This window comes from Aphelocoma coerulescens, chromosome 27 (assembly GCF_041296385.1).
Source record: "Aphelocoma coerulescens isolate FSJ_1873_10779 chromosome 27, UR_Acoe_1.0, whole genome shotgun sequence".
In the NCBI taxonomy this organism is placed as follows: Eukaryota; Metazoa; Chordata; class Aves; order Passeriformes; family Corvidae; genus Aphelocoma; species Aphelocoma coerulescens.
This window is the reverse complement of record NC_091040.1, coordinates 5,535,848-5,544,554: the sequence shown is the minus strand read 5'-3', so window position 1 is coordinate 5,544,554 and position 8,707 is coordinate 5,535,848. Positions and strand designations below refer to the sequence as shown.

Here is an 8,707-nt window from a genome sequence, read left to right as displayed (position 1 = left end):
CGGGCGGGGCGGGGCCGCGGGGGGCGGGGCGAGGGGCGCTGGCCCCGCCCGGCGGGGACGCGGCGCTGCCCCGCACAAAGGCGGCGGGAGCGTCCGGTGCGGCCGCTCCGCTCCCCGCGCCCCGGGACCCCGGCACCCCCCGGCACCCCCCCGGCACCCCCCCGGCACTCCCCGGGACCCTCCTCCCGCCCCCCTCCCGGCACCACCGCCCGCCCGCGGCTCCGGGACCCGGCACCGGGAGCAGCGGGATCGCCAAGTTCGGGCAGCGGGAGCAGCGCCTCGGAGCACCGGGAGCGTCACGTCCGAGCACCGGGAGCGCACGCCCGAGCACCGGGAGCCGTCCCGCCGCGCACGGTAGATCGAGACACCGGGAGCCGTCCCGCCGGCGGGCAGCGGGAGCCGTCCGGGCAGCGCCGGGTACGGGGGATCCGGGCACCGGGAGCCGTCCAGGCGGGACCTGAGAGCAACCAGTCACCGGGGGTCGTCCAGCCAGCAGCGGGCACGACAGAGCTGATCACTGGGAGCCGTCGAGGCAGCACCGGGCACGGCAGATCAGGCCACCGGGAGTCATCTAGGCGGGACCCGAGTATATCCAGTCACCGGGAGTCGTCCAGGCAGCACCGGGCACGGCAGATCCGGTTGTGGGAGTCATCCAGGCAGCACCGGGCACGGCAGACCCAGACGGGGCACCAGGCACGGTAAATCGTGGCGCACGGCTCGGGGCACCATGGGCCCCCCCGGCGTGCTGCCCGCCCTGGCCTGGCTGCTGGCGGGGCTGAGCGTGCCGGTGCCGAGCCGGGCCCAGCTACACGGCGAGAAGGGCATCTCCATCCCCGACCACGGCTTCTGCCAGCCCATCTCCATCCCGCTCTGCACCGACATTGCCTACAACCAGACCATCATGCCCAACCTGCTGGGTCACACAAACCAGGAGGACGCGGGGCTGGAGGTCCACCAGTTCTACCCGCTGGTGAAGGTGCAGTGCTCGCTGGAGCTGAAGTTCTTCCTGTGTTCCATGTACGCGCCCGTGTGCACGGTGCTGGAGCAGGCCATCCCGCCCTGCCGCTCCATCTGCGAGCGGGCGCGCCAGGGCTGCGAGGCCCTCATGAATAAATTTGGCTTCCAGTGGCCGGAGCGCTTGCGGTGTGAGAACTTCCCCCGGCACGGCGCCGAGCAGATCTGCGTGGGGCAGAACCACTCGGAGGATGGCGGCTCGCCGGCACTGCTGACCAGTGCCACGCCGCTGGCCGGCCAGGGCACCCCCGGCGCTCCCCGCTATGCCACCCTTGACCACCCCTTCCACTGCCCACGGGCACTGAAGGTGCCCAGCTACCTCAACTACAAGTTCCTGGGGGAGAAGGACTGTGCGGCGCCCTGTGAGCCCACCCGTCCCGACGGCCACATGTTCTTCAACGAGGACGAGATCCGCTTCGCCCGCATCTGGATCCTCATCTGGTCCGTCCTGTGCTGCGCCTCCACCTTCTTCACTGTCACCACCTACCTGGTGGACATGCAGCGCTTCCGCTACCCCGAGCGACCCATCATCTTCCTCTCGGGGTGCTACACCATGGTGTCGGTGGCCTACATCGCCGGCTTCGTGCTGGAGGAGAGGGTGGTCTGCAATGAGCGCTTCCAGGAGGACGGCTACCGCACTGTGGTGCAGGGCACCAAGAAGGAGGGCTGCACCATCCTCTTCATGATGCTCTACTTCTTCAGCATGGCCAGCTCCATCTGGTGGGTCATCCTCTCCCTTACCTGGTTCCTGGCTGCTGGCATGAAATGGGGCCACGAGGCCATCGAGGCCAACTCCCAGTACTTCCACTTGGCCGCCTGGGCTGTGCCGGCCGTCAAGACCATCACCATCCTGGCCATGGGGCAGATCGACGGGGACCTGCTGAGCGGTGTCTGCTTCGTGGGCCTCAACAACATCGACCCTCTGCGGGGCTTTGTGCTGGCCCCGCTCTTCGTCTACCTCTTCATCGGCACCTCCTTCCTCCTGGCCGGCTTCGTCTCCCTCTTCCGCATCCGCACCATCATGAAGCACGGCGGCACCAAGACGGAGAAGCTGGAGCGGCTCATGGTTCGCATCGGGGTCTTCAGCGTCCTCTACACCGTCCCGGCCACCATCGTCATCGCCTGCTACTTCTACGAGCAGGCGTTCCGCGAGCACTGGGAGCGCAGCTGGATCAGCCAGAACTGCAAGAGCTTGGCCATCCCCTGCCCGCTCCACTTCACGCCCCGCATGACTCCCGACTTCACCGTCTACATGATCAAGTATCTCATGACTCTGATCGTGGGCATCACCTCCGGGTTCTGGATATGGTCGGGCAAAACCCTGCACTCCTGGAGGAAGTTCTACACTCGGCTCACCAACAGCAAGCAGGGCGAGACCACGGTGTGACCCCCCCGGCCCCGCTGCCCTTCGGCCTGAAATATTTTTTGGGGGGGAGGGGAGTTATTATATATTTTTTATTTTTAGATTTATTAACGTCTAAGGGGTGTCTCTCTTTCTCTTTGAATTTTTTTTTTTTTTTGTAATTAAACCTGTAAATAGCATTTGTAAATTTAATGATATATTTCTATTTAAAAATGTGAAAAAAGAGGGGGAGAAAATAGGATGAGAGGGAGAAATAGGAGAAAAAGGAGGGGGGAAGAGGGGAGGAAAAAGTAGGAAAAGGGAGAAAACAGTAGAAAAGGGAGGAAAAAAGGGAGAAAGAGAAGAAAAAAGGAAAGGAAGGAATAAAGGAAGAGACAAGGGGAAAAATGAGCAGGAAAGGGTGAAAAAGGAGAAAAACGAGGGAAAAAGGAGGAAAGGGAGGAACAAAAGTGGGAGAACAGAGAGCAAAACAGAAAAGGGCAGGAAAAAGGAGAAAAGGGAAGGAAAAGGAGAAAAAGGAGAAAAAAAAAGGAAAGGGAAAAAATAGGAGAAGGAGAGAAAAGAGAAAAAGACAAAAAAGGAGGGGAAAAGACAGAAAGGGGAGAAAAAAATGAGGGGAGAAAAAGGATCGGGGAAAAAAGAGAAAGAGGTGGGAAAAGGGAGAAAAAAGAGGAGAAAAAGGGAAAAAACACTGCCGAGCCTGGGAGAGGACCCTCACCCCCCTGCTCCCCCCTTCCCGCTCCGTCCCGGCTCCCCCCAGCCGCTGCTCCGCCGGCCCCTGGAAGAAAGGGTGAAAGAAGGCAAAAACCCCAATAAAAAGCCCATTTTTCTCGCTCTCCTTTCGAAATTCCCCAAGAAAGTGGATTTTTTTCTTCCCCACCCCTTTGCTCCCACGAGACCCTGGGCTGGGGCTGCCCTCCCGGGGGCTCTCCCTGGGCCCCCCCACTTGGCCGATGACTTTTCCTCCCAAATCGTTTTTTGAACAACCCTTCACAAATACAAATGAGTCAAAAAAAAAAAGCCAGATTATTCCCAAGGGCTTGTTTTTTTCCCCTCAAAAAACCCCAATAATTAAGTTGTGGGGGTCCCCATGGATTCTGCCGGGCCCCCACTTCCACCGCTCCGTGGGGATGAGCCAGCGTCTCTCTCCAGCTGGAACAAAGTGCTTTGAAAGTGGAAAAAAGAGGTTTTTAACTCAAAAAATGAGGAATTTTCGGTTTCCAGTGGGAGGGGGGGCCTCTCCTGTGCCCCCCCCCCCCCCCCGGGAGGAAATAGCTCACATTTTCTCTGGGATTAGGGGTTTGGCTGGGGTGGGCGCCCGATCCCAAGGCTCTGGGGAGAAGTGGGTCCCGGCTTCAGTTCGGTGTCGGGATTTGGGGGATGCTGGAGGGCGGATGTAGGGGAGTTTCAGCTGGAGGGGGACAAGCTCAGGGCGGGGGGGGGTGTGGAAGGATGGATTTAATCAGCTGGATTTAATTGGAATGAAAAAAAATACTCTTCCCAAAATGGAGAGGGAGACCTGGCCGGGAAGCGCTAGCCCCAGGGGTGCCCCAAAATCGGCCCCGGGGAGCCTCAGCGCTTCTTATCTCACTCATTCCAGGGGATTTGGGGATCCCTGGAGCACAAAGAGGGATTGTGGGGGCATTGTGCCATTCCCCTTCCCCCAGCAGAGCCCGGGAAAATCCCCAAACCCCCTTAAAAATCCCAATCCCGCGATGAGGGTGAGGCGGGAGCCGAAGGGGTTAAGGCAGCGCCTCTCCAGCACATTTTGGAAAGGAAAAACTCTTTGGATCCGGTTTAATTTTCCAGCGATGACTTGGAAGGGGGAGAGAAGAGGGGGAGAAACTTATCCAGGGCTTTTTTCCCCCCTCCTCTGTGGTTTGGAGAAGGAGTTTGAGGGTCGGGCTGGGCCGGTCGGGACCCCCCCAGCACCCCCTTGGCACCCCCCAGGGCACCCCAGCACCCCCTGTTACCCCGCCCCCCACCTTGGGAGCCCCTGGAAATGGGAATTCAAGCGGGGTGACTCCTGCTGCCTGTTCTGGTGGTGGCATGGGTGGGACGAGCCTCGGCCATGGGGTCGGGGGACCCCCCCTGCACCCCTGAACCCCCACCCCAAGGGTGCCACTTCAGGGGGTCCCCCTTGCCATGGGGGTCCCGGGCCATATCCAGCCCGGGCTCTGGGTGCTTTGGCTTCGGGGTGCTGCCCTCGGGGTCCTGGCTCTGGCTGGAGGGTCCCGCTCCCCAAAAAGCAGCTTCCCCCCCCCCCCCCAAGGCCGCTTTGTTTTGCGGAGGCGAAGCGCGGCTCACGGAGGACGGGGGAATGTAAACTCTCCACCCAGGAATGCAGGAGCTGCGAGAGGAGATTTTTTTAAAAGGCTTCGTGTCCTGGCTTTGGAAAACAGAGCTGGGATCTGGGATCACCAGGGCTACTCCTGGGCTCCAGGGGTGCCAAGGGATCTGGGGGTTCTGGGCACCCCAAGGGCACTGCTGGGACCCGCTGGGGGTCCCTGTCCCCCTCCCCGGCCCCACAGGCTCCTGTGATGGAGTTGGAATAGGAGGAACTGGGCCATGTGGCCCTTTCCAAGCAATTTTTTGGGGGGGGGGTTGGAGGTTTTTGGCTCTCAGGGCTGTTTGAGGCCCAAGCAGGAGGAGCTGGAGGGTGTCTGCAAGCAGCGGTCAGCGCGCGTCCCCTCTGTCCCCTGCTCTGTCACCCCAGGGATGGGGCACCCCAAAGATGGATCTCTCTGGGAATGGTCACATGAGGGACAACTAACCCTGGCTACAGGTCACCCTGGGAATGGGTGACCCTAAGGATGGGGAGAGATCACCCCAAATCCAATTAACCCCAGCGATGGGTCACCCCATGTCCAAGTAACCCTGGGGACATGTCACCCAGAGAATGGGTGCCCCCAGGGCCCACTAACCCCAGGGACAGGGACCTCTGCTGAGCACGGTTCCCCAGGCCGGTGGCTCCCATCCTCCTCTTCCCCTTTTAAGCCGAGTGAAGAGGGAGCAAACGCCAGCGGCTCGGGCCGTGTCCCCGCCGGGCCTTGCGGGGCTCCTTTGATGTCCCCTAATGAGCCCCGCGCTGTTTTCACAGCTGCCACCGCCGCGGGAGTCAATTAACACCCAAACCCCCGCCCGGCCCGGCCCGGAGCACCCGCAACTCATCACACCAGTGCCACCAGTGCTCGCGGGGCTCGTGCTGCTGGGGATGGGGACAGGGGGCCGGGTCAGCCGTGGGGTGACAGCACTGGACTGTCCCAGCACAGGGACAGCCCCGGGCGTGAAACTGCTGCAGGGAAGGGAGTGAAGGAGGAAGGAACTGGGAGAAGGATGGGCCAGGGTGTGTCCCCAGCACTGGTTGTCCCAGTGCTCCTGGGACCCAGGCCGTGGTCACTCCTGTCCCCTGCCGCTGGCTGTCCTGTCCGCTGGACCATGGGCTCCCCTGGCCACAGGCTCTCCTGTCCCCATATCCATGGGCTCTCCTGTCCCCTGTGCCGCGGGGCCCCTGTCTCCTGGGGCTGTCCTGTCCCCTGTCCCCATGGCCCCCAGGCTCTCCTGTCCCCAGACTGTCCCTTTCTCAGCCCCGGGTGACAATTCCCTCAGGGCAGTGGGATCCATCTCCCCTGTCCCCTCCCCTGCCACTCTTGTCCTGCTCTCCAGCAGTGACCCGGGGGTGGCAGAGGGAGGTGACAGGGCGCAGGGATGTGACGAGAGACATCTCTTTGCTACACTTCACGTGTCCCCATAATCACTTGGCATGACAGGTCCCGAGACTTTGTGGGGACATCTCTGGCTGTCCTCGCCTTCTGGCTCCGTGTGCCTTCACTCCCACGGGGACAGAGCCAGGAGGGACCCAAGGGACCAGCACCCAATGGTGCCAGCGGGCCCCCGGGTGTCCCCGGCCCCCCCGGCCCCGTTGTCCCCCCCGGGCGGGCGCTGGAGCGGGATCTGGCTGCGGCCGAGGCCGAGCCCTGGCCGGACGCCAGCGGGGACAGGCGGCCGGCGGCTGGATGCGGCTCCGGCCGCGCCGCTCTTAAAGGAGACGGAGCCGCCGGGAGCTGCCGGGATGGAACCTGCGGGACGGGACCGCAGCTCGGGGGGCCCTGGCGGGGGGGACCATCCCGTCCCCATCCCGTCCCCATCCCGTCCCCATCCCGTCCCCATCCCGTCCCCATCCCGCCATCCTGCGCTGGTGTGTGAGGTGGGGGTGGGATCTATCCCCATCACTGTCCCCGGAGCCGTGTGGGATCCTGGCTCTGTACAGGGACACACCTGAAGGGTGCGGGAGTGAGGAATGGGGGGGCCACCTCCACATCCCAGCATTGTCCCGGAGAGCTTGGGATCAGTGGGTGTGATGAGCTGTGCCATTCAGTGTCCTCCCCCGGACACACGGATGTGGTGCCCTGTCTCCATCCCAGCACCCCTCTGCAGGGCAGGGGGTGATGGACACAGCTGGGTGGGTGTGGGACCCCATCTCCATCCTGGGTGACTCCTGGAGAATCTGGGATGGATGGGCACACCCCATCTCCATCCCAACACCCCTCCTGGAAAATAAGGGATGGATGGACACAGCCAGGTGGGCATGGGCTCCCATCTCCATCCTGGTGCACCTCCTGGAGAAGCTGGGATGGGTGAGCGTGAGACCCCACCAGCATCCAGGTCCCATCCAGAGAGTGTGGGGTGAATGGACAAGGCATGGATGGACATGGATGAGTGGAGGGATGGACAGAGGGTGGATGGACACAGATGTGATGGGTGGACATGGGATGAATGAAGGGATGGATGGATGGATGGATGGATGGATGGATGGATGGATGGATATGGGATGGACGGACATGAATGGATGGATGTGTGGAACGGATGGACATGGATGGGATGGATGGACACTGGATGGGTGGACACAAAGGGGGTAGATGGACATGGACATGGAATGGATGGACAGGGATGGAATGAGTAGGCACGGGATGGGTGGACACAGATGGGATGGATGGACACGAATGGATGCATGGACACGGATGGATGGACACGGTCACCCCCAGCCCCCCAGGCCCCCTCCCCGCCCTGTCCTGTAGGGCTCTGCCCGGGGCTGCCCCTCGGCCACGCGGCTCCGCAGCTGCCCCGGCCGGGGGAGGGTCCGGCCGGGGGGCCCAGAGGGGGTTCGGGGGAGGGTCCAGCCGGGGGGCCCAGAGGGGGTTCGGGGGAGGGTCCGGGCGGGGGCGGCTCCGGAGGCGGCGGCGGCTCCGGGTGCGGGAATGTTTGTGCAGCTGGAGCCGATTATGGGGCGGGAGCGGGAGGGGGGAGAGGGGGAGCGGGGGGGCGAGGGGGTCGTGCAAGGGGGAAAGGGATGTGCAGGGAGAGCAGAGCGCGTGTGCAGGGCGCTCCCCACGTGGAAGGTCCCCAGGCACCCCCGTGCCCACGCGGGGTGCCACCCACACCGACCTGTCCCCACGCGTGTGTGCAAACCCCGCACGCCAGGGACACGCCAGGGACACGCCAGGGACACGCCAGGGACACACGTTCACACCCTCGGGCTGTGGGTGCCCCTCAGGGGCTGCGGGGGTCACTCCCCCCCCCACCGGGGGTCCCCAGCCCGGCCCCGGTGTGGTCCCGGCGGGGAGCTCTGGTTCTGGTGTTCACTCCGGTCCCTGCTGACTCCCTGAAAGCTCTCGGGGAGTGCAGCCACGCTTGGGGCCAGGGAGGTTTAAAGGCCATTGACTCTCCCTGCCCTGTCCGGGGACTGAAGGAGCCACCACTGCGGGGACCTTGGGGGTGACCCCTCATCCCTGCCCAGCCCGGCCCCCAACTCCGGCTCTGATTCCCCTCTGCAGATGGAACAAGAGGAGAACGGTGATGGGGGAAGGGGAAGAGGGGGATGGCACCCTCAAAACAGAAAATTGGGAGTGTCCCCCCATGGCACCTGGGGCCGCCCATCAGAGGACACCCCAAAACCCGGCAGCCCCCATCAGGGTTTAACCCCTGCACTGCCAGGACCATGATGCTGCCTGATCCCACTCCCTGTTTCCACTGCTTTTACCCCAAAACAGCTGGTTCAGGTTGGACAAATTATTCCCTTGGCCCAACCTCCCACTTTGTATTAATTATTCATTATTTTTATTAATTTTTGTTATTATTATTATTATTATTAATAAAAGGAAAAAAATCAGTCCTCAGCATGGCAAATGACCTGGCCTGCCTCCTCTGGGAAGGGAGGGATAGAGGGAGGGATGGATGGAGGGAGGGATGATGGAGGGATGGATGGATGGGAGGGATGGATGGATGGGAGGGATGGATGGACCGTGTCTCTGCCTGCACCACCCTCTGCCA

General features: G+C 62.5%; 1 protein-coding gene across 1 annotated transcript; it reads left to right on the top strand.

The window, feature by feature from the left end:
• The first annotated feature begins 233 nt into the window (after positions 1-233).
• FZD2 (frizzled class receptor 2) lies at positions 234-2,564 on the top strand. The gene has a single exon (XM_068996612.1). It carries the CDS (start codon positions 728-730, stop codon positions 2,399-2,401), a length of 1,674 nt encoding a protein of 557 aa, XP_068852713.1. The 5' UTR covers positions 234-727; the 3' UTR covers positions 2,402-2,564.
• Positions 2,565-8,707: the final 6,143 nt, after the last annotated feature.

Bases quoted from the DNA above. Each gene is read 5' to 3' on its own strand.
- FZD2 (XM_068996612.1), top strand. From the start codon at position 728: ATGGGCCCCCCCGGCGTGCTGCCCGCCCTGGCCTGGCTGCTGGCGGGG.